We start from the raw sequence: 24563 nt of genomic DNA on the forward strand, positions 1-24563 counted from the left end.
CTGAGGCACTCACGCACTGATCGATATTACGAGTAAGGATTACCGATTTCGACTACACGTGTATTAACGTATATAAAACATTAAATACTTTTTGCGGTCACAGCAGCTTTTTAAAGACGTGTTCTGTAAAAGACGTAACATACAGTATTAAATGTCTGCAGGTACCATCTGAACAAATTAACGTTTACCATACACCCCAAAGGACGGACGAATAGAAATGCCATGGAAACAATTTTAATAATAGGCCTAATCTTTGTAGTTTTATTTTTCGACTATTATATCACATTTATAATTTATACACCATCCGTGCTTCCGCTTCGTCAAGGAGACGATCGGTGGGCTTTAACATGGCGGAAAAACGAGAAAACATTAAAATGGCGTTGATATTTATTAAAATCTCGTTGTGGCCCTTTCCCTCACAATAGGTTTTAATTTAATCCTTCTTTTCCTTCTGGAATACGTTCGAGTCACCGATACGAGTGACGAGGTGTAAATCAGCATCGCTTCACGTTTCTGCGTGCAGTGAATGCATTGTGTTGTCATGGTTACGAAAAAACCATAATTGAAAATTATTTTTCACATAACCTTCTCTATATTACGTACAAGTGTTTCGAACCTGTCCCTGATATGTCCACCTTTTGATGTTTAAGATTATAGTGAGGAATGGGATAAAAAATTAGGATACAGAAGTGAAACATTTCCGTAACACCGCCCAGCCGGCGGATGACGATGACGTCACGATAGACTGAAGCGGCTTTTGCACAAGTTTCGGGGTTTTGTGTTTTGGAGATTTTTTTTTCTCCCGGCTGCGTTTATCGAGTTTCACAACGAGTCCGAATAACGTGTTCTTTCACATTTCTTGGTTTCCCTGAAGTTTCTGTCCACGGTTTGAGCTTCGGCATCGCTGACGTGTCCCTTCCCAGTTGACTTCGACCATTGATTTATCGACTGTCTGTCTCTCAGCCATGGATCATTTGTACCATCAGACGAACAAGTGAGAAATATACGAGCGATGAGGTTGTGGGGAAATAAGTAGAGACACGGAGAGTGGATGAAGAGGGTGAGAGAATAAAAGTATTGACTAAGAGGCGGGAAGTAAAGTCACAAGGGGGAGGGGGGAGAAGGAAGGGGGGAGGGGGGAGAAGGAAGGGGGGAGGGGGAGAAGGAAGGGGGAGGGGGAGAAGGAAGGGGGAGAAGGAAGGGGGAGGGGGAGTGAGAGAAGGGGGAGGGGAGTGAGAGAAGGGGGGAGGGGGGTGAGAGAGGGGGAGGGGAGTGAGAGAAGGGGGAGGGGAGTGAGAGAAGGGGGAGGGGAGTGAGAGAAGGGGGGAGGGGAATGAGAGAAGGGGGAGGGGAGTGAGAGAAGGGGGAGGGGGAGTGAGAGAAGGGGGAGGGGGAGTGAGAGAAGGGGGAGGGGGAGTGAGAGAAGGGGGAGGGGAGTGAGAGAAGGGGGAGGGGGAGTGAGAGAAGGGGGAGGGGAGTGAGAGAAGGGGGAGGGGGAGTGAGAGAAGGGGGAGGGGAGTGAGAGAAGGGGGAGGGGAGTGAGAGAAGGGGGAGGGGGAGTGAGAGAAGGGGGAGTGAGAGAGAAGGGGGAGGGGAGTGAGAGAGAAGGGGGAGGGGGAGTGAGAGAAGGGGGAGGGGAGTGAGAGAGGGGGAGGGGGAGTGAGAGAGTGAAGTGGGGGAGGGGAGTGAGAGAGTGAAGGGGGGAGGGGAAGTGAGAGAGAAGGGGGAGGGGAGTGAGAGAGAGAGAGAAGGGGGAAGGGGAGTGAGACTGAGAGAGGGAGAGTGGGGGAAGGCAAGAGAGAGAGAGAGAGAGAGAGGGGGTAGTCGGGTTGAGGGAGAGAAAGAGAAGGGTGGGGATGGAGAAAGAGAGAGGAACCTTGTCGATGTAAGAGAGGATCCCCTCCGTAGCACCTTGTGGATGTAATTGATTCATGTAAATCATCCATTAATTTTCAATCAGTCGACTGCACCACCATGATAAAGGAAAGATTTATCTTTAGTTTGGTTAGAAATGTTCTAGTATGAGACGATAGGCATAAAAATACATATACGTGGTGTTGATAGACAACCTATAAGTGTTCTTAAATACAGTACTTAATATGTAGCCAGAAAGAGAATATTTCTGATTCTGATCTGTGCTGCAGACAGGTCCATGAAATCCAGGCGAAGATGTGTCAGTTGGAAAAAGCAGATCCCAATTCTGTACACTGTGAGTGTTTCCGATACCGTTATATGTTCATGTGTTTGGAACAAAACACGCTCGTCATTGTACTCGTTTGGGTTTATAAACCATATATCTGGATGATTAATTTTCAGTGGGGGGAGGGGGGGAGACAAGTTTCCACCTCATTTGGTTGTGCTATCATCATCAGAGAGTTGTATTGTCAGTCGTTTGTGGTATTGTTTTCCGTCTTTGGCTTTTTCTGGTGAATAATCCTGATGAATGAAATGAAAATGACAATGTTGGTTCATCTGATGTATTCATTCTTGGCACACCATGATGGCCCGCTCTTCAGTGATAGAGAACGAGATCCGGGAGCACATCGAGGACATGTCCATCCGCACCGAACGTCTCGACGTGCTGGCACGGAAAGAACTGCCGAGCCAAAAGCAGAAAGCAAAACTGTGAGTTCCGTGTTGATGTATAACCGTGGTGTGGTCCTCAAACATCTCTTGTGTTTACATTCATGGATGTGAGAGAGATTCATTCTCACGTATTCCGAATCATTGGAGTTTGAAGTCCCCAAAAACAAACGCCACTTCCGATTGCTTGTGCGTGATGGTTAATTGGTAATCTCTCACTGCCTGTTTAACACGTGTTATGAGACTTGTTCAACAAGTGTTTTACAATTTATACGTATTTAAGATTATAGATACTTTATCTCTCCTTATTGACAAATAGCATTTGAGGATATCAATTATTTATTTATTTTAACAAACTTCAAGGTTTTAATGACGGATGAGAGGATAATTAATGTATGCATCTTCATTACCATCATCATGCAATGTTCTCGAGCACAACATGAGGGAGTTGAACTTTGAATGAATGGGATGTATTATGTAAACGGTGCAGTTCGTTACGAAGGTAACGTATTGTGTGACACGAGGTAGCCATAACAAACAATAACTGGAACGGCACTCGGTAGGGCGCACACCTCCGCCAGGCTGAACAGGTTACGTTTTGTATCCCACTGATGCGTCCGATCTGGATCCGGACCTGAACCAGAATCGAATCGGCTTGTTCTTGTCACATAGACAACTCGACCATCTAATTTTGTCATAAGCAACCTGTCCACAACTTTTTGAGATATCCTGCGATATGTCGTTTCAGCCCGATCACTCAATGGTGAAGAATTGCTCAAAATTTTTTTTTATCAGATCCGGCATTTGATCTTCACCGAAATCCAATCATTTCGTCCTTGTCACACACCTCTTTTTGAGATATACAAGCTCTCCACAAAATTTCATACAAATCCGTCCACAACTTTTTGAGATATTTTGGTCCACAAACAAACAAACAAACAAACAAACAAAAAGACAGCAGACAGGTAAGGGGTGAAAACATAACATTCAATGTAAATGAAGTCATTCCTTGATCACAAACTGCCGTTTGTGGACAGACAGAGGGACAGGGTAATACGCCTGGTGTTGCCTTAATGGTTAGGGTGGCAGGCTTGGGATCCTAGGGTCCTGAGTTCAAATCCTGCTCAGCCACTGATTTAATACCAGGTGGGGTTGACTCGGCCTGCAATCCTTCCGAGGTCGGCAAAGTGAGTACCAGCTTGCTGGGATGATTGAGCCATTTGAGTATCCTGCGTCGGAGTGGCGACCCGTCCAGGATTGTGCCCAATAGCTCAGGAGACTGCTTCGGCAGCATCGACGCTCTGTACAGGGTATGGTCCCGATGGATGGATGGATGGATGGACAGGGTAATAAATACAATTGTGTATTAATATACATGGATGGGTGCAGATAGTTTTATTTTACTTATCATAATGGATTATATTTTTAAAGATATGTTAGATGATATTCATACTTAGAATCCTTCTGGGTACCTAAAAGGATTTTTTTTTTTTTTTTACATTATACAAAAAATAAGAAAGTAGTTGGGAAGTTTAAAGATGAACAAGGAGGAAAGATGATGAGTGAATGTGTATGTTTAACGTTTTAAATGCATACCTTTAAAATATTTGATAATGAGACAACCGCTTACAAAAGGACTGCCGCGGAAAGGAAAAAAAGCTAATCCCGCCTTAGGAGTTTACACTAATTGTATACATTTGTGGCGTGTGGTTGAACACGTACGTGGGTTGGCAGGCGGGTGCAGCAGCTGCAGTACGATGTAATGCACCTTCGTGCCGCATTGGAAGCATGCCAACAACGCCGTGAGCAACGGGAACTGCGTGAAAGGGAAAGGGAGGAACTGCTGAAGAAACCATTCAGCACAAACGTAGGTAACGCCATGATAACAGTGTACCCAAGAACTGCAGTGGACCGTGTGGGCCACCATCCCACGGCTCCATCCCTTCTCTGCTTGTGCCCAGGATGCGGATACGGCAATCGCGATGGATGAAGCATTGCAAGTGAACACGTCTTTGCACAATGTGCACCACGGCCTTGATGAATTGCTGGGTAGTGGCCGAGGAATCCTGGATGGACTGCGAGACCAACGCCAAACGCTAAAGGTGCGTCTCTCACGGCCAAAACATGTTCCACCTTGCTTCACTTGCTTTAGTTCTCCGAACACTTTGAATTTCCGGTTGTAGTTAGTAAACCTGTTCAAGGACTCGTAAACACCTCTTGGTGAAACAGAAAATAGCTTGGCTACATCGTCTGATCACAAGGTAGTTGCCGACATATTTTCAGAGGCCATGACACATCTTTTTCTTTGTCAATCATTTTTTTCTTTTCATGTTTCTCTCCTTTGCAGAGAAAATAAACTGGTTGACTAAGTACACGATAAAGTTTTATAACTCTGGCAAACAAGTTTGCTCTAAGGGAAAAAAGGCAAAGCAGATTTTTTTGAGATTTTTGGATAAGGTCACTTATCTTTTAGGTCACTCATATTCCCCAAAAATCCTTTTGTACTAATGGTCCACAATTATTCCACCTAAATCCGAGGAGTGATGAAATCCAAAAACATCACATGAGTTTCTGGTTTCATGTATAATCATCCTTACTATATTGCATCAGCCTTCCTAAAGGGTGAACCGGGGGCCGTCGGAAATGAACTCCGCATGATGAGCCATGAGCGAGAGACAAAACCACACGCCACGTTAAGGTGTGGGCGCAAACTATTTGGATTTATTAACTTTAGTGTGTGCACCGAATAATTGTGGGGCACTTCTTCCTATTGGGCAATTTAATACTAGAGGTGTGGTCATGTTCCAAAAACAGCGACGGGAAAAATAATGGATTATATTTTAGGGATGGGGACACCACATCGATGAAATAAGAACAGGCTTAGCCTCAACATAAATGCCTCAATGGCTATCATAAACCCAGGTCTTAACAACGCAGACAGGACAAAATGTGAGAGTGAGGACAAAATGTGAGAGTGAGAAAGATAGGAGGATATCTGGCCTTTCCTCTTAGTCAGGCCAGATTAGATCTGTGACTTGGTGCAGGTACCATGTAAATCTGCACTAACCTGTTCCATCGTCGGGTTGTCGGCGGCTAAACCATCTCTCCAACCAGGTGTCCTAGTGAGGAGGGTGTTTGGATATGGACACCCAGCAGGATTAAAAACAAAACCTGTCAAAGGGCGGACGAGCTCCTTGTGAGCCAACGGCCATCCATATCCTGCGCCCAACTGTGTCTGCGGACGTCCTCCTGCAGTTGAGTTAGTTTTTATTAGTCGGTTGGTGGCAGGATTTGCACTCCGGCCACCGGAAAACCCTTCACTCCGCAAAACATAAGAAAACTGGAAAGAAAATTGAAAACGCACTCCATGGGAGTACCCCCTGTGCAGCTGCCATCTACAGGGCAGCTCACTGGGTGATGGTATTGGGGCAAAGCCTTCAAGACCCCCACTCTTTGATGATGGGAGGAAGACCACAGGGTAACCTTCCTGGGTCAGATTGCAGTAGTGTGTGCCACGGTGAGGCTGAGGTTTCGTACACCAGATGGCGGTCTCCTTGGCGTAAACTGAGGCGGTCCCTTTGGTTGGGTGTCTGGAATGTCCTATCCCGAAGAGAGGAAGTTCTCCTGTCTCTGTTATCATCTGAGCTCAAACGTTTGAACATCAGTATTGCAGCTCTCTCTGAGGTTCGGAGACCGGATTGCGGCGAGATCATGGCGAGTGGTTACACATACTGTTGGTCTGGTCACTTTGATGGTTCCCATGCCCAAGGAGTTGCTGTAGCTGTGTCCAATAAGCTGACTCCAATGATAATTGAGGTAACACCGGTCAACGAGCGTATTATGAGACTAAGTAATCGTCACTCCTTGGGTGTCATTTCCCTGGTCTCTGTATATGCTCTGACTGAGGCGAGTGATCTCACCGTGAAGGAAACATTCGATGCCACGCTCGAGTCTGTGGTTGATCAGTGCCCCAGGCGAGATAATCTTCTAGTCTTGGCGGATTTCAATGCATCGACTGGAACTGATAGGGATGGTTATGAGATTCCTGTTGGTCCCCATGGGTTTGGAACTGTGAATCCAAATAGCACAAAGTTCTTTGACTTTGCAAGAAGTCATAGAGTTAGAGTGGCTAGTTCATGGTTTCAGCGCCCACAGTCTCATCGCTGGACTTGGTATTCCAACGCTGGTGGTGTGGCAAAGGAGATTGACCATGTGCTCGTTGATGGTCACTGGAGAATGATCCAGAACTGCAGGGTCTGCTGGAGTGCTCAGTTCCACGATACCGACCACAGGCTTGTGGTAACAATTCTGAAATTGCAGCTTAAACCTGGGAGAATGGTACCATCCTAGCCTAGGCTAGATGTTGGCAAGCTCAAGGATGAGAGGGTAGCTGAGGAGTTTGCGATCAGGCTGAGTGGGGATTTGGGTGGTTTGGGTGCTTTGGGGAATCCTGAAGAGCCGTGGAGAGCCTTCAAGACCACCATCCTTGATGTTGCAGGTGGTGTCTTGCAACTCACTGGAGGGCGAAGAAGAATTTTGTCTCTCAAGGGACGCTGGATGTGACCAGTCACAGGGCCAGGCTTAATGGCAGAGTTGAGCTGTTCAGGGAGTTGAGGCATAAAACTATGTGTGCTGAGGGTAGACAAGGAGGACGATGTGCAAAGAATCTGTGAGGGGGGAGAGCATCACCTGTGGTCAAGTGATTCTCGTCCTGCTTACAGGGGAATCCATTCATTGCGTTTGTCCAAGTCCATCCCTTTGTGTACTGCAGTGAGAGCGGAGGGTGGTGGGCTTTTGACGGAGGAGTCCGAAGTGAAAGCCCGCTGGGCCGGTTACTTTGAGCGGCTATACCAGGCTGATCTACCAGCTGTTGACTTGGGCATCAGGGGTGTTACAATCCCTGTTGATGACCCTCCAATCAACTGTGATCCACCTTCGTTTGTGGAAACACGGGCTGCGGTAGACCGGTTGAAATGGGGTAAAGCTCCTGGGATTTGTCTGCCTGGTGTAGGCTTAATGGTTAGGGTGGCGGGCTTTGGATCCGAAGTTCCTGAGTTCAAGTCCCGTTCACTGTTGAATTAATACCAGGTGGGGTTAACTCGACCTGTCATCCTTCCGAGGTCGGCAAAATGAGTGCCAGCATGCTAGTATACTGTGTCGGAGTCGCGACCCATCCAGGATTGTGTCCAATAGCCAAGGAGACTGCTTAGGCAGCACCAACGCTCTGCCCAGAGTATGGTCCCAATCTCCTCTCTCCTCCTGGGATTTGTTGCATCCATGCTGAACTTCTCAAGGCTGGTGGAAATGCTACACATCACAGGGTTCACCATAAAGGCCGGCGGTCGGCTGTTTACGTGCAGCTGTTTTCAGTTGTACCGCCGGGTGTTTTTGTCAAAAACAAACCAACCCCCCCCCCCCCACCAAAAAAAAAAAAACATTTAAAATTTTAACGTTTTTGGAAGCAGCTTCGTGTGACCTTTCATTTTAAACTTACTTCATTTATATACCATTTGTATGTGAACACTACTTTCTTGAATAACTTTTTGAAGTAAGGCGTTAAGTACATGTACCAATGAGTTTATCAACAAATAAAGAGTTCTCCAGATATCCATTTATAATTCCATTTAATGTACCACAATTTCACTAAAAACGTCATTGATTTGGGTAACAGTTTGCTTGTACTCTGCAACTGCTTAAAATCGCTGAGAATGCATTTCCACGAGTCGAGGAATTTCCACAGCTGGGGCCTGCGGCGCCCAGACCCCCAGCTGTTATTTTCGCCTCGCTGTGCTCGGCAGCCACCTGAAAATTTCCATAAATACAGATCATTTCAAAAGTGTGGAGAACCCTGCACTCATGTCCTTGCATGCAGTTCTGTGCTCTGTCGGGAACACAAGCATCTCCACAACTGACTGGAAGAGGGGCCTTGTTGCCCCTCTCTTGAAAGGGAAGGGTGATCGCCAGGACTTCAACAACTACCGAGGCATGACGCTGCTCTCAGTGCTCGGCAAGGTCTTTGCTCGGATAATTCTTGTTCTGGTTCGCCACCATCTGCTTGAGCACCAGCACCCAGAGCAGTCAGGCTTTCCACCAAAGAGGTCAACGATTGACCGTTTCCTTGCGCTTTGGGTCCTCACCGAACGTAGACGAGAGTTTCGGCAGGGGCTGCTTGAAGCCTATGTTGATCTCTACCAAAGCGTTTGATTCAGTGAATCAGGATGCCCTCTGGTGGATTCTTGGTCTTCATGGTGTGCCACCAAAACTGATCAATCTGATGTTTGAACTATACTCTGGTACTGAGAGTTCTGTGAGATGTGGTGATACCATTTCCAACATTATTTCCAGTTGTTACAGGAGTTCATCAGGTGTGTGTACTGGCCCCCACACTTTTCAGCACTTGTATGGACTGGATTCTGGAGAGGATGTCAAGAGAGATCATGTCTTGTATGGACTGGTGCATTTGTTTGGGAATGTCAAGTCTCTGACCTTGATTTCACAGATGATGCAGTTATCTTTGTGGAGACTCTGGATATCCTTTTGAGGGTCCTCGAGGTGCTGAATGAGGAGTCTGAGCCGCTGGGATTTTGGGTTTCCTGGGTCAAAACTAAGATCCTGCATCATTTAGATGAATTATGAATGGTGTTGAAATAATTTTTCCAAATGAACTTTTTTTTATTAATAACTGAAGACATCAAACTAAACACTTATAGTTGAAGGAGATTAAATGTCAAGAATACCTGAAAAAAAACGTGTACAAATCAGAATTCATTGGTTGTAAAAGTATTCAGCCCCTGAGGTCAGTACTTGGTGGAAGAACCTTTTATAGAAATCACTGCAATGAGTATTTTTGGGTTGATCTCTACCAGCTCGACACAGTGAAATGGTGAAATAATTACCCATTCTTCATGTGAAAATTTATCTCGTTCTGTGAAGTTTGATGGGAATCGTCGATGGACTGCAATCTTCAAGTCTCTCCATAAATGTTCATTTGGGTTCAACTCAGGCCTTTGACTGGGCAAGTCAAGAACATTTATTTTCTTCTTATTCAGCCATTCCAGTGTGGCTTTAGCTTTGTGCGTCGGATCATTGTCCTGCTGAAATGTGAATCTCCTTCCCAGGTTCAGATTCATGGCTAACTCGAGAAGTTTTTCATCAAGGATCCACTGTCCATTGTCCCTTCTATCCTCACAAGCTTGCCAGTCCCTGCTGATAAAAATGAACCCCATAACCTGATGCTGCCACCACCATGCTTGACAGTAGGGATGGTGTTGACTGGGTGGTGTGCAGTGTTCGGCTTGCGGCAGATGTAACGCTTTGAATTTTGCCCAAAAAGTTCAATTTTTGTCTCGTCTGACCACAAAACCTTTCTCCACATGCTTGTAGTATCATTAAGATGCTTTTTTGCAAACTCCATATGAGCTTTTAAATGTCTTTTTAAGTAATGGCTTCTTTCTTGCTTCCAGTCCATGGAGCCCAGCTTTGTGAAGGGAGCGGGATATTGTTGATTGAACACTGACCCCCATCTCGGACGCAGAGCCTTGCAGATCTTTCAGTCTTGGTGGATTGACCGTGGTATCCAAAACCAGTTTCCTGCTTGCCCGACTGCTGAGTTTGGATGGGTGACCTGATCTGAGTAGAGTCTGGGTGGTATGAAACGTCTTCCACTTCTTCATGATGGAGTTCACCATACTCAAAGGGATAATGAGCAATTTTGAAATCTTCTTATTAACCCTCTCCTGAACAGTGCTTCTCCGCCACCTTATGTCTGACGTCTTTAGAAAGCTCCTTGATCTTCATGTCTGCCTTGTCGGTTGACCAAGTGAGTTGCACCTTAAAAGTCCTTAGATAAGTGGGGGAGCTTCATTTTTAAGTTGAACCACTGATTACATATAGGTGAAACCTATAACACTTATTTTGTGACATTTCAAACAAATAATTTACTCCTGAAGTGATTTCGTATTAATTAGGCAAAGGGTTTGAATACTTGTGCAACCGACTGGAAAAAAGGGCCCTAAAAATTTTGAGTCAGGAGAGAGGAAAAACGATCACCATGCTTAAATTATTCTATCTACCCCATTCCTCACTCTGAAGGTGGTAGTCTCCTCAACAACTGTGACAAGGTCATCAGTGCAAAATTTGCCACTGCATCCCTTATTGATCATTATCTAACACCCTTTCTTGATAGACGTCATTACCTGATCAATATTAAAGTCAAAATGTTGTCCGTTTGAATCAAAATAATCCATTTTGTCAACACTACATCATTTATTTAACCAAATTTTCCATGTTTTTGTTGAAAATATTTGTAAAATTGGCATTTATCACGTAATTATCCATTGGTTTAACTCTTCTAAACGACTGAAATATATGCATCTTCGTGATTATCATATTTCAATAAATGAAAGTCTCTGTAATTATTTACATTCAAACAAAGACAAAATGAATATGTTAGGATGATGTTTCAAGACTTCAACATTTATACAAGTGAGTTTTGAATGTTGTGCACCATATATGCACACCATTTAAAGCCAGTGCCTTGGAATAACCGAGTTGTACTGTATACAAGCCGGTAGGCGGCGATGGGTCGCCGAGCATGGAAACTATAAGATATAGAGCAAAATGGATGTCATATAGCGGATAGGGAATCACCTTAAGATTATGCATATCAAATCTCATCCAGTTCCATCTACTGATAACTACTCAGTATCCATTTGAATGAAAAGTCCCGAAAATGCGGTTTGAAATCGGAAATCCCCAAAGTTCGAGGGGGTACTGTGGGTGAACAAAGATCTCAATCGAAAATCCGGCTCGTTCATTTGTGCACAATGTATAACAGACGATTAGTGTGAATTTTCATGACCATCCGACCATAACCCGAGGAGTAGCATTTGGCGCGAAGGCGCCTCCAGCTCTCGCATATTATCAATTTTTGCACTAATTGACCTTTGACCCCTTACCTAAGTGAAATCGGTCAATATGTCCTGAGGCAAAGTTGTTGTACTCATTGAGTACCATGAACCTGCAAGTTTCATTCATATCGATGCACTCACCTGGTCGCTTGGGGGCCTTTAATTTTCACGCATACCCTAATTCTAGGGGGTGCTGCAGGTAAAGTATTCCATATTTCACAAAAACCTGAATATATTTGATAGAGCATCACCTGTATATCATCTGTAGATGTAGATGTACATCTGTAGATGTCATCACCTGTAGATCATCACCATTTGTGCCAAATTTCATAACCCGACGTGGGATAATGGCTTTCGGAATTGATTACGCGTCAACGGTACTGATTTTGAAGGTTTTTCGGTTGTTGCTAGGGAACCAAAGCGTCCCGAGCAACCATCACATTTTCCCAAAGCACTAGGTCATAAGATGTACCTACCACCCGAGTTTGGTCGAAATCGGCCCACGTTTACTACCAATTATGCTGATGACAAACGAACAAACATCCAAACAAACAGACAGAATTACTGACAATAAAGGTCACCTATTTCGGCGACCCAATAAGGTGCTTCTTAGAAAGATGTATGTTCCAACAAATAATGACTATACAGTCAGTAGACCTTAGCATCTAGTCTTGTACATTGGTCATTTTAATAACACTTGAATGTTCAGTGACATTCATTGATAGCATATATACTATATAGCTGGTGTAATTATCTGATTCATATCATTGTTTCATAATCACAAAGCAAATTAAACAGTACATCAATCTGAAGTATTGCTGTGCTGGAGAGTGAAGGGGCTGAAGCATGATCTACCAGCACATGAACATGCAGGAATGCATTTCAGTTTGATTTTTTTTGTACAGGTGCAACTTGCTCTTCAGCAATTTGTTGTGCGTTTGCAGTGTTGAAGATTTTTGAAAGTCTTTGGTATCAATAATTGATTCGTCAGCACAGGCTCCAGTCGTCCAGTCTCAGATACTTTCCATCCGAAGTCCACAGGAGATGGAATCATTGGCCTTGGCTCTGTGGAATTGTACCTTATCACTGCTTGGTAGTGGACACAATTAATATGGTGTACCAAAGCATCATGTGTTGGAGGTCGTGATTCAGGGGCCTTAGATCTGAACAGCTGGGTTCAGTGCATCCACAGTGCAGGTGCGGATATCTGGATTGTCGATTTTACACCTGATTGGTTTGCAATGGGTGGTTGACCTTCAGACCCTTGTGCAATCTTCAGTGACATGTTCAAATACTGAACTTGCAAATGCATCTGCCAGAAGACCAAAAGTGTTCACTCCATGTGGCTTTCCTATGCTCTGTTCAAGTGCCATTCCATCTATTAAGCAAGAGGTTTTCATTCCAGTTGACTGGATGCCGTACCTCAGTGACAATCATCAAGTAGATGGCTTAGTGCTGCTTCATCAGGAGCATGAAGATCTCCGTATGGATTTGCAAGTGATGGTGGGATTTATGTGACCTCATACTTCAGTAGTTTTTCCAAATTGATCCTTCTACCACCTTCTCTGCATCTCTGTCTCTGCAGCCACAAACCTTTGAAAGAGATCTGTCTTTCTTTCCGGAATAATATTTTGATGAACTCTCAGACACCACAGCAGACTTGGCTTTCATAGTTGAAAATGTCCCTGAGTTGCTCTTCTTGATTCTTTCAAATAATTGTGGCATTGTTTTTGGACGAGCACCGTTTCACAAACTCTTGAACTTTGCTGTCCATGCGTCTCCGCATTCAGCAGGTCATTCTTCACTTCCTCTGGTGAAACATCATCAGTAGATATGCACAATAGCTCAGGTCCGAGGTGATCAAATGCATGGAAATGCTCAAACAGCCCTGCAATTAAATCAACATCTTCTACATCTTGTAGCGATCGCTTTGGTTCCATTTAAATGTGTTCACCATTATCCTCAGTTTTGATGTCCATCATCTGTCTGGTTGCAGCTGCTAACCATGCCCTGTCATTGTAAGACACCACCTTTCCCTTGCAGTCTCTGTTCTTGTGATGCCTTCAAGTCCTCCTGCAATTTTCCAAAGCTTGTTGATATGCTCTAAGGTCTGGTCTGTTGATATTTGATCGCAAACCTTGTTAGTTTTCTTTACAACAAAATTTCTCTTTTCAAACTCTTTGAATACCTCAGGTACATTTTCTTCCAGCTGGTGCATGCCAGTCAGGTACCTGCATTTCAATTGGAAGTCATGTGTATGATCATACATGACCATCCATGGAAGAATTTTGGTAAATGAGGAAAGGTGGAGTGACCAGGATCCTTCTCTTCCTATGTAGTGCAATCAGTATTGGAGGTATAAATGCACAAAATGGAAGCATCTTGGGCTTCATCCCCTTCCTTAGAGTTAAAGACTAAACAAGAGGGCTATCAAGGGATCGTGCAGCCTGGAAAGCAGCCGTGAGGTGAACCACGGCTTATACATTCATGCATGGAATCGGCCGTAAAACAACGATGATGATGATGATGATGATGATGATGATGATGATGATGATGATGATGATGATGATGATGGAAGGACCTTGCCACAGTTGTTGAGACCTACCACCCTGCAAGTGATGAGGGGGTATATAGAATCATTTAAGCATGGTGGTTTGCTTTTTTTCCCTACAGATAAAACAAAAGTGAAGATTTCAGGTCTATGCCTCCCTCCTAAACTGAAAAATCATTGATTCTCTGTTAATCTAAGTAATTCACATTTATCTGCATTTTTTATTTTTAAGCTTCATCACTGGAGTAGTTTGTGAGGACTAAGTTTGATTTGAAGGCATCAAAATGTGAACTTGAAGGGTTGGAGGGGGTGAATACTTTTGCAGGTATATATATATATATATATATATATATATATATACAGTCATGCGCCTCTTAACGACGGGGATACGTTCTGAGAAATGCATCATTAAGCGATGTCATCATTGTGCGAATATCATAGAGTGTACTTGCACGAACCTAGATGGTATAGCCTACTACACACCTCGGCTATATGGTATAGCCTATTGCTCCTCAGCTAGAAACCTGGACAGCATGTTACTGTACTGAATACTCCAGGCAATTGTAACAATGGTAGGTATTTGTGTATCTAAATATAGAAAAAGTACAGTAAAAATACGGTATAAAAGATTTTACAAAAAATAAAATAAAAAGTACACCTGTTTAGGGTGCTTACAATGAATGGAACTTGCAGGACTGGAAGTTGCTCTGGGTGAGTGAATGTGAAGGCTGAGGACATTACTGTGCATTACTGTAGATTTTATAAACACTATACACTTGGTTATACTAAATTTAGAAAGGAAAAAAAATTCTTTCTTCAATAATAAATTAACCTTGGCTTACTGTAACTTTTGTACTTTATAAACTTTTTAATCTTTTTGACTTTTGTAATAACCCCAACCCTAAAACACAAACGCATTGCACAGCTGTACAAATATATATATAAATATATATTTTTTAACTTTTTAAACTTCTTTGTTAAAAACTAAGACACAAACACACGTTCGCCTAGGCTTATACAGGGTCAGGATCATCAATGTCACTGTCTTCCACCTCCATGATAGACTGAAGACGCGTTAGTTTTACCATTGTGCTGTTCATGACGGCCATGTGTGTTGTTCATGGCTGCTTACAATCTCCTCTTGCATCGATTATATCTGGGATAAAAACCCCACCAAAACTCAGATCCCAACCATGCTGGACCAATTCAAGAAGGGATGGAAACGAACTGGGGACATCTAACAAGTTTTATTTACAGTAAAAGACAAAGGCAAGACAACGCAAATATGCAAGCAAGGAATATTTACAATGATCCAAAAACACTTATTCAGTTCTACTTACCAGACGGGCCCACACGCAGACACACTCAAATGAAAAGAAACCCAGAGTTCTTTATTGGACCCTCCCAGCCAAGGAGACAAGCTGGGGGTCAGAGTTCGGTTGGGTACCTGGCCGTCGGAGAAAGGGGGTACTCTGTGCTGCGGCACCTGACAATGGTCACTGGTTTGGTCCCCAGTCGCACGTGTAGGACTCAGGTTCGTGGTGGAGCTCGGGTGGTGAGTAGAGGGGTCCACGGAGGGGGGGGGGTCGGGGTCACTCTTTCCTTCCTTGTAGAGAGCCAGCAGAGACACGTTCGCCGCCTCGATGACCTTCGTAACAGCAAAAACCCTCCAAAAGACCCACCAAAATCTCTCCAAGACCCCTGCCTCAGAGAGTGCTCAGTAATTTATGGACCTCCTTCAGTGGGGAGGGGCCTTGGTGAACACACCTCGCTATCCACCTTTGATTGGACAGGGTCCCACGGCATACCTTTCTGGGGCGGGGTTTCGGCCTTGTTTGGAGAAAGCCGACCCTCCCCTCCGCACGTGTTCGAGAAAGGTCGTGGTGGTGAAACTGCCTCGAACATCCTCGGGAATCCATCTCAGGCAAAGGTGCACTGTGGCCCGCAAACCGAGGGCTGTAAGCATGATGGTACCGTGGATCGTAATGGGCCGAGGGGTCATGCAGATGGGATGGTCGTTCGATGGCTTGTTAGATGTACTAACCTAACTAAAAGAAATAGCAACGCACGCCTTTGATTCTCCCACTGGACAAAGGGAAGGGGATCTGACTACACACAACTGACTTTTGGGACATCTGTATGTTGAATGCTTATGGTTTCCAGATCCGTAACAATATATATGTGTGTATATATATATATATATATATATATATATATATATATATATATATATATAGTACATGAGGTAAGACAGGGTAATTGAAAGGAACTTCAATCGAACATTTGTCACAGTAAAGAGTGGCACGTTGAGTGCTATACAGTACTGCACCTCGATTGGGAGTAATCAAAATACCCTCTGTTTTGGTTTTTGGTATGTTGTGTGGAGTAGAGAACATTCTGTGACCATCTTTAACAACTTGTGCTTACTGGTTTTTTTTTTTTTTGCAGGGTGCTCGAACAAAACTCCTGGATCTCGCAAACACACTTGGCCTTTCAAACACTGTTATGCGGCTTGTGGAACGGCGGGGGGGACAAGACAGAGTCATTGTGGTTGTTGGCATGATCGTTACATGCATAGTCATGGTGCTCGTCGTAAAGTACCTCACGTGAGGTCACTGCGCTCTACTATTCACCCAAGTTCCAGCTACTTCTTATCCCCTTCCTGGTCTGGCACCAAACAAGGCTCGTGCCAACATGGCAAGGCCTCAATCCCAACCCATATAATCTGCACCCAAGGGGCTAGAGATCAAATATGTAAAAGGTAAATCAGTTGACATGAGCAGATCCATTTAAATAGTTAATCTCTGGGTTTGGGAATGCAAGCTCACTCTGAAAGCAAAGTTTATTGAGAGTACATTTTCAATGGCCAAGAAAGGATAAAAGCATATGCAAACCTTACAGCACAAGAAACCGGTTGTTTATATGAACGTTTAACACTGCAACATGACCCTCGTGCCGGTAACTAGTGAAAAAAATATTTAAATGAAAAAAAAAAAAAAACAACAACCATTACTGTGCACACCCATCCTCCACACAATTTACAAATACCTTTAAATTCCAGCTTCATAAGAAATTCTTGTGATGAATCCCGATGATTATCATTTTGTCTAAGTATGGCTTCGACACCACCTCAGCTTTGGACAACACGACTGTGCTGGATAAGTCATGTCCAGCGAGCAGGAAACCTCAACTGCTCAAAATGATTTTTGAGCAACTACCATGAAAGAGTGGCAGTTTGAAAAAAAAAATAATAATAATAATTTAAACTTCACAAAGACAAAACCTTTTTAAATAAACAATTACTGTGCAATAATTAGTATCGTTTTGATATGTCTGATCCAAGCACAATAGTACATTTCTCCATGATAATGTACCAACACTGACAAGTAATCATCTGGACCACTGCCACTCAGCACCAAACCTGTTGGACCTAGCAGTACCCATAGTCAAAGGGACCAAATAAAATAAAGTCACATGACTTGACAGCCCCTTCGTACTTGTGGAACATTTCCATCAGCCTTCTCGATCTCCACGATGATTTGTCTGAAGACATCCACTGTTGTCTGCAAGCACAAGACAGTTTCAGAATTTAAAGGAAAAAAAAAAATTTAATGGATTCTTTGCCCTGTAATCTCAAGGATAACATTAAACTTCTCACATTTTATCTTCCAAATTTCAAAGAGCAGGTAAAACTGTTTCAAATCTGATTTAAACTGAGGTACAATAACAGTCCAACACAATCAGCTCACCACCGATACGTCCAGAGATAAGAGCTGCACACTCAGGACCAAGACATTGATGTAACACAGGCATTCAAAGTGAACAAGGAACTTTGCACAGGAGGCCATTCAGCCGTCATGTCTGCGCAACACAAACACCAAGAGAGGAGATTGTGACCGTACTTTGTGCAGAGCGTTGGTGCTGCTTAAGCAGTCTCCTTGGCTATTGGGCACAATCCTGGACGGGTCGCCACTCCGACACAGTATACCAGCATCCATCCATCCATCGGGACCATACTCCATGCAGAGCGTTGGTGCTGCCTAAGCAGTCTCCTTGGCTATTGGACACAATCCTGGACGGGTCGCCACTCCGACAGTATACCAGCATGCTGGCATTCATTTTGCCGACCTCGGAAGGATGACAGGCCGAGTTACCGCGCACCTGGTATTAATTAAATAGCTGAGCGGGATTTGAACTCAGGACCCGAAGATCCAAAGCCCGCCACCCGAACCATTAAGCCAACACCAGGCCAGTTGTCAACCATGGAAAGTACAATTTTCAAATGACACTCGTCTGTGTTGCAGCATTGCTTGCAAAGTCATGTCATCTCTTTATGCGGATACCATCAGTGATGTATTACAATCGGCTCACTGCAGCATTTCTTGGAAACATTTATTATTTCACCATTACGATACCCAATTGTAGAAGGCAGATGGCATATTGCTCACCAATGCCACAGTGCTCGCAGAGCTCATAAATGTGGAAGTGGTGCCATAGAGCAGAGCATTCAATGCATGCATCAGTTATTCGCGCACATGAACCGTGTTTTATTACTTTGTCTCCGAATGGCAAATCCTCCTGCATCAGATCACGTAACTTCCGGTCCACTGCCTCACCTGTCGGATAAGCGCGGCAAGCTCAAGTCGGGCTAAAACCTTCATTCATTATCCAAATTGCTCGTCCCTTTATTTGGATGGCATATTATATTGGCAACAGACTGCTGCCTCGATCGCTCCCAAAAATAGGAAATAACCCAGGTTACACACATGAAGCAAAAACATGACCATTGCTTATGTGCATATAGAGTGTAAAAAAACATTAGGAACACCTACTCTTTCCATGAAATCGACTGATCAGGTGATCCCTTATCGATTGCACCTGTTACATCCACTTCAATCAGTGTATATGAAGTGAGGAGATAGGTTAAAGAAGGATTTTAAAGTCTTGAGATGATCGAGCCATGGATTGTGTTTGTGTGCCAGAGGGTGAATGGGCGAGACAAAAGATTTAAGTGCCGTTGAACAAGGTATGGTAGTCTATGCCAGGCACACCGGTTTGAGTGTCAAGAACTGCAACGCTGCTGGATTTTTTTCATGCTCAACAGTTTCCCATGTGTATCAAGAATGATCCACCACCCAAAGGACATCCAGCCAATGGCAGGCCAGTGGTCGAAAGAGGCCAAAGGAGGGTGACACGAATTGTGCAGAGCAAGACGGGCTACAGTAAGTCAACTGACAGTCCAGTACAACAACATTGGTGCCGAATGACCCATGAAAGAATGCACAACTCGTCGTACCTCGACACAAATGTGGTATGGCAGCCGACGACCATGCACAGTTCCACTTCTTTCAGCAAAAAACAAGAACCTTTAGTTGCAGTGGGCTAAGGAATGAAAACACTCGAGGATTGGAAAAACATTTCTTGGTCTGATGAATCCCAGTTCCTGCTGTTTCACGCTGATGGGACTACGAGAGTGTGGAGAAAACCACACGAGTACATGCATCCATCATGCCGTGTCAACGTTGCAGGCTGGACGTGGTAGTGCGATTCAGCTTACTGTAGTGGACTGCCCAGTCACCAAATGTCAATCCAATTGATCATCTGTGGGATGAGATGGAACGAGCTATTCGGAGTAGAGATCCACTAACAATCAACTTAACTGTGGAAAGCATTGGCATCAATATCCCTGTGGAATCCATACCCCAACAAATTGAGGCTGTTCTGAGGGCAAAAGGGGGTGAAACTCAATATTAGACAGGTGTTCCTAATGTTTTGTACACAATGTATAATACATGGTGCTTGTATAGCTCGGATAAATTGCAATTGCACCGACCCATCAGCTTACACCTGAGGCCGATCACCTTCACAAGGACCGTGACACTTTTCAGCTCAAATCTTTAGATATTCGATGATCCTTTTAAAAGTCGTTTTATACTGAATGGAAAAATTATCAGGCACAGCGATTGTGAGCATGAAACTTCCAAGATTTCTTTCTGTTTACCATAGCAAGAACATGGTGGACGTATGATTTTCCTGTTTGCAGTTGTGGGTGGAATCAGACCAACTGTCCAGCCAATGGGTTTTGATTGGAAAGCTTCAGACACGCAGCCAGCTTCATTAAGTTTTAAAGTTGGTCGTTCTCATACAGAATAAACTATGATTTGGGGACAAAGCATGTTCATTAGGAGATACTAGTGTCCAAAGAGTAAAAATGAGAAATAGAAATACTTATCGAACAAAGTTATTGGTTGAATGACAAATTGCTAATTTTGAGAAAGGAATTTTGATTTATTTGATTTTGAGGAATGTCATTTTTGGTTCACATCAAAAATAATAAACAAAAATATTTAAAACCAGAGTCATATTTCACAAATCTGAAAACGTTTCATTCTTTGAAGAAAGCAAACAATTGGCCAAAAAAAAATATAAAAAGTCAAAAGGGATTAAAAGTGTAATAGGAATTAAAATAATAAAAATAGGGAAGAGAGTGTAAATAAATGCACACAATTGAGGTTTTGGTAAAGGTAAAGGATGGCACCACTACCTGGTTCTCCTTAGCAGAGGATTCCATGAACACAGCCTTCCACGAGTCTGCCATGCCCTTACCCTCGTCAAACCGTACCACCCTGCATACCACAACACAATTCAAGCAAGACAATATCTCGAGATGCTAAATGAAGGGCCAATGGCATGTGTGTGTGTGTGTGTGTGTGTGTGTGTGTGTGTGTGTGTGTGTGTGTGTGTGTGTGTGTGTGTGTGTGTGTGTGTGTGTGTGTGTGTGTGTGTGTGTGTGTGTGTGTGTGTGTGTGTGTGTGTGTGTGTGTGTGTGTGTGTGTGTGTGTTAAATGAATGTTCTGCACCACTTCACCTCTTGTACACCTGAGCCAAATCTTCCCCCTCACCCACCCCCCAAAATATATATATATATATATATATATATATATATATATATATATATATATATATATATATATATCCCCCCTCCCCAAATATATTTTTATGTAAATATCTATTGAAATGTATATCACGAACCATGGTGTCTGACCGTACGTTTGTCTGTGTCTGTCTGTCTGTGTCCTGGTTACGGCGGCCACTTCCCGCACAGAGTTAAAGAAACTGCTGATTGGTTATTTTTGCATTTTCATTTCACTTTACTTGATGCAATACAGTCAGTCACTTTAAAATCAACATGAACATCTGGATCAAGGTCCATTTAATACAGACCTTCATGGAGTATCTCACAATCTCTGACCTTGGAAAAAAAAATCCTCTGTCTCGTTGCCAATGACAACCCTCTGTCGTGACGTCCCTTGTACTTCAGACAGGCGGGTTAATTGAATAAGATATTTGAAGACGAGGTGGGATGAATCTGTGCGCTAGAGAGAGAGAGAAAGGAGAGAACAGTTTTCTGTGGAAAAGTTCCCATGCTGAAGTAATATAGGAGACCGGTTCTGAAGTGTTTATTTAAAAAAAGTAAATAAATAAAGCGTCTCCCCCTTTTTCCCCATTGAAACAATGCCCCGACATTTGAAGGCATTTTCTCAGGAACGTATCCCCCGCAAATGTCTGTGTCTTTTCGGTATTTGAATAAGTGGTTATTAGAGTAATATATCGTCTTGTGGGGCTCAAGCTGTGAAGTGGTCCAGAACCATTGTTTCTAGACTGCACAAGTGTCCACAAAAGGTTTTTTTGGGGGGGGGGGGGAGGAGAGGAAAGGGGTTACTAGTGCCATAGAGGAAGAAACATCTTCTTCTGAGTTCTATGAAGAGACTGTCAAGCCAGTTTAGTCATACCTTTCCATGTGCAGGTCCTTTTTATTCCCCACCAGCACAATGGGAACTCTACAACCAGACATGGGAGAAAGTCATCCTGTGATCACAAGATTATCAAGTGAGCAAAGTTCCTCCCTTTCAAAATCCCAAAACTTTTAAATCGATTTTACATTCACGGCATTCTTCAACTCGACACCACATTAACCTCTCGTCACATCTCACTTTCTAAGAGTTAAATTGAACTTACTGTACTTTTCCCACCATGTCCAGCAACTTGTCATGAATCACCTGCACAACCTCAAAGCTGCACAAAACAGACATCGATGCATGTGGGATTTGCTAATATGGTCATTTACCTTTTTCAGGAAACGTGTTACACTTCTCATGAAGCCACAAGTGTCAAGACAACATTCCCACCCACGGTGCCACGTACCTCTTGTTGGATGTAACCGAGTAAACCAGAACGTAACCATGAATGTCCATCGAGTAAGACTGTGGAAATATCGAGTATTCATCCTAATGAAGAATAAAATAAAACATTACATTCATAAGGTGCCTTCAATCCAGAGGAGTCAAGGAAATGAGACGTGATGCAGAGCCACACGGCTGTGGTCAAATTACACCATCCGTCAATGGACACGTTTGTGTGGCGCCGGTGGGAGAGCTCACCTGTCCGGCTGTGTCCACCAACTGGAGATGAAATTCCTGCCCATTTAAGGACAACGTCGTCGTGAAAGCTGAGAAAAGAACGTACGGTACAATCAAAACCAGATACTGGAGGAACTACCCAGCACCTTCACTCCACACGGCGTGGTATGTATGGAACACAGCACTAACGATTTAACAACACAAGTTACACAACCACTCGTTGCAGTGAGGGTGGATTTCCACAATCACTCATCTTCGAACAAAAACACGACTCACTGTTTTCTATTGTCGGATCGTACGAATCCACAAACTGGCCTTCCACGAACTGAATGGTCAGAGAGGATTTTCCTGGTGGTTGTGCAATAAAGATCATGTCAACATATCAACATGTTAAAGTTGTTTAAATCAAAAAAAAAATGGGTGAGGTTCTTAAAACTGTTCTGGGTTCAGATACACTAACCCCCCCACCCCCCAACTCCATCTCTCACCACTGCAACCCCCCCCCCCAACTCCATCTCTCACCACTGCAACCCCCCCAACTCAATCTCTCACCACTGCAACCCCCCCCCCAACTCCATCTCTCACTTCTGCAACCCTCTCCCCCCCCCCCAACTCCATCTCTCACATCATCACCTCTGCAACCCTCTCCCCCCCCCCCAACTCTATCTTTCTCACCTAATCACCTCTGCAACCCCTCTCCCCCTCCCCAACTCCATCTCTCACCTCATCACCTGTGCAACCCCTCTCCCCCCCCAAATTACATCATTATACTCTTCATCCTCAATGGCGAAGCGTGCACGCACACCTCATCCACGTCTCCCACTGAACACGTCACGTTTACCTCATGTGGAGGGACATCACACAGATTACCATTAAATTCTAGCTTATAATGAAACACCCACCATGACCACCCTGACCACCATGACCACCGTGCACAAATCTACATATTAAAACCACATTTTACTTTTCTCATAAAGGAAACAAAACGAAGAAAAGAACTGTGGGGGGGTGAAGTCCCAAAAAGGACTGTGGGGGGGGTGAAGTCCCAAAAAGGACTGTGGGGGGTGAAGCCCCCAAAGGACTGTGGGGTGAAGCCCCCAAAAGGATTTTGGGGTGAAACCCCCAAAAATGACTGTGGGGGTGTGAAGGCCGCAAAAAGTACTGGGGGGGTGTGAAGCCCCCAAAAAGGACTGTGGGGGTGTGAAGCCCCCAAAAAGGACTGTGGGGGTGTGAAGCCCCCAAAAAGGACTGTGGGGCTGTGAAGCCCCCAAAAAGGACTGTGGGGGTGTGAAGCCCCCAAAAAGGACTGTGGGGGTGTGAAGCCCCCAAAAAGGACTGTGGGGGTGTGAAGCCCCCAAAAAGGGCTGTGGGGGTGTGAAGCCCCCAAAAAGGGCTGTGGGGGTGTGAAGCCCTTTTTGTATATCAAAGTATAATCAAAAGTATAATGATTGTTCCTTTTTGTTTCACTCGATCACAGAAGATTGAAATGCACAAACAACGAACATTAGGCCGCAAAGCCTACGGTGTGGCATAGACAGTCCGAGCCGTGAGGAGGTGTCACGTCCGATGGGACTTACCCACAGAGCGGTAACCAAGGATGACAATTTTTCTGTACTTGGGCTGCGGCATCGCTACCGTCAGGATGAGGGGAGGGAGGGGGGATTGTGCAGGGGTCGAGCGGACACAGGGGGCTGGGACGGGAAGTGAGAGTGCTTACAGAGTGCGTTGAAATGAGTGTGAAAATATAAAATCACCAATCGGATCCATTTATAATGTCGCCATCTGCCTTGACTTTTGATAACATTTCCACTCAATGTTTGGGAACACAATCTCTGAAGAGGAAGACAAAGATTGACCTGCCGAGCGAACAGTGAACGCTGTCGTTATACACCTTCGAGCACTGCAGCTAACTACATTGTTGTGGCGGCAACACACAAACCGGTACATTCAACACACAAACCGGTACGTTCAACACACAAACCAGAACGTTCAACACACAAACCGGTACGTACAACACACAAACCGGTACGTACAACACACAAACCGGAACGTTCAACACACAAACCGGTACGTTCAACACACAAACCGGTACGTTCAACA

The 24563-nt window shown here is 44.2% G+C and overlaps 2 protein-coding genes across 4 annotated transcripts; one reads left to right on the forward strand and one right to left on the reverse strand.

Moving 5' to 3' along the window:
- Positions 1 to 695: 695 nt before the first annotated feature.
- Positions 696 to 17356, forward strand: GOSR2 (golgi SNAP receptor complex member 2). Of its 2 annotated transcripts, none has more exons than XM_085850858.1 (6): positions 696 to 994; positions 2149 to 2209; positions 2517 to 2625; positions 4318 to 4450; positions 4545 to 4685; positions 16492 to 17356. In XM_085850858.1, the coding sequence occupies exons 2-6, from the start codon at positions 2170 to 2172 to the stop codon at positions 16651 to 16653; spliced, it is 585 nt and encodes a 194-aa protein (XP_085706984.1). In that variant the 5' UTR covers positions 696 to 994; positions 2149 to 2169; the 3' UTR covers positions 16654 to 17356. The 2 variants fall into 2 exon arrangements, with proteins under 2 accessions (XP_085706984.1, XP_085706983.1); XM_085850857.1 differs by having other exon boundaries at positions 697 to 994; positions 2145 to 2209.
- LOC147013711 (GTP-binding protein Rheb-like) lies at positions 16868 to 24275 on the reverse strand. Of its 2 annotated transcripts, XR_015050486.1 has the most exons (9): positions 24041 to 24275; positions 22740 to 22811; positions 22485 to 22552; positions 22249 to 22331; positions 22063 to 22119; positions 21837 to 21884; positions 20588 to 20669; positions 18598 to 19644; positions 16868 to 17606 (listed from the first exon to the last, which is right to left on the reverse strand). XR_015050486.1 is itself a non-coding variant. In XM_085850862.1 (8 exons), the coding sequence occupies exons 1-8, from the start codon at positions 24090 to 24092 to the stop codon at positions 17514 to 17516; spliced, it is 555 nt and encodes a 184-aa protein (XP_085706988.1). In that variant the 5' UTR covers positions 24093 to 24244; the 3' UTR covers positions 16868 to 17513. The 2 variants fall into 2 exon arrangements, 1 of the variants encoding a protein (XP_085706988.1); XM_085850862.1 differs by lacking the exon at positions 18598 to 19644 and having other exon boundaries at positions 24041 to 24244.
- Positions 24276 to 24563: the final 288 nt, after the last annotated feature.

The sequence above is a fragment of the Eptatretus burgeri genome, chromosome 13, assembly GCF_056783735.1.
Source record: "Eptatretus burgeri isolate ZD-2024b chromosome 13, Ebu_testis_v1, whole genome shotgun sequence".
Classification (NCBI taxonomy): domain Eukaryota; kingdom Metazoa; phylum Chordata; class Myxini; order Myxiniformes; family Myxinidae; genus Eptatretus; species Eptatretus burgeri.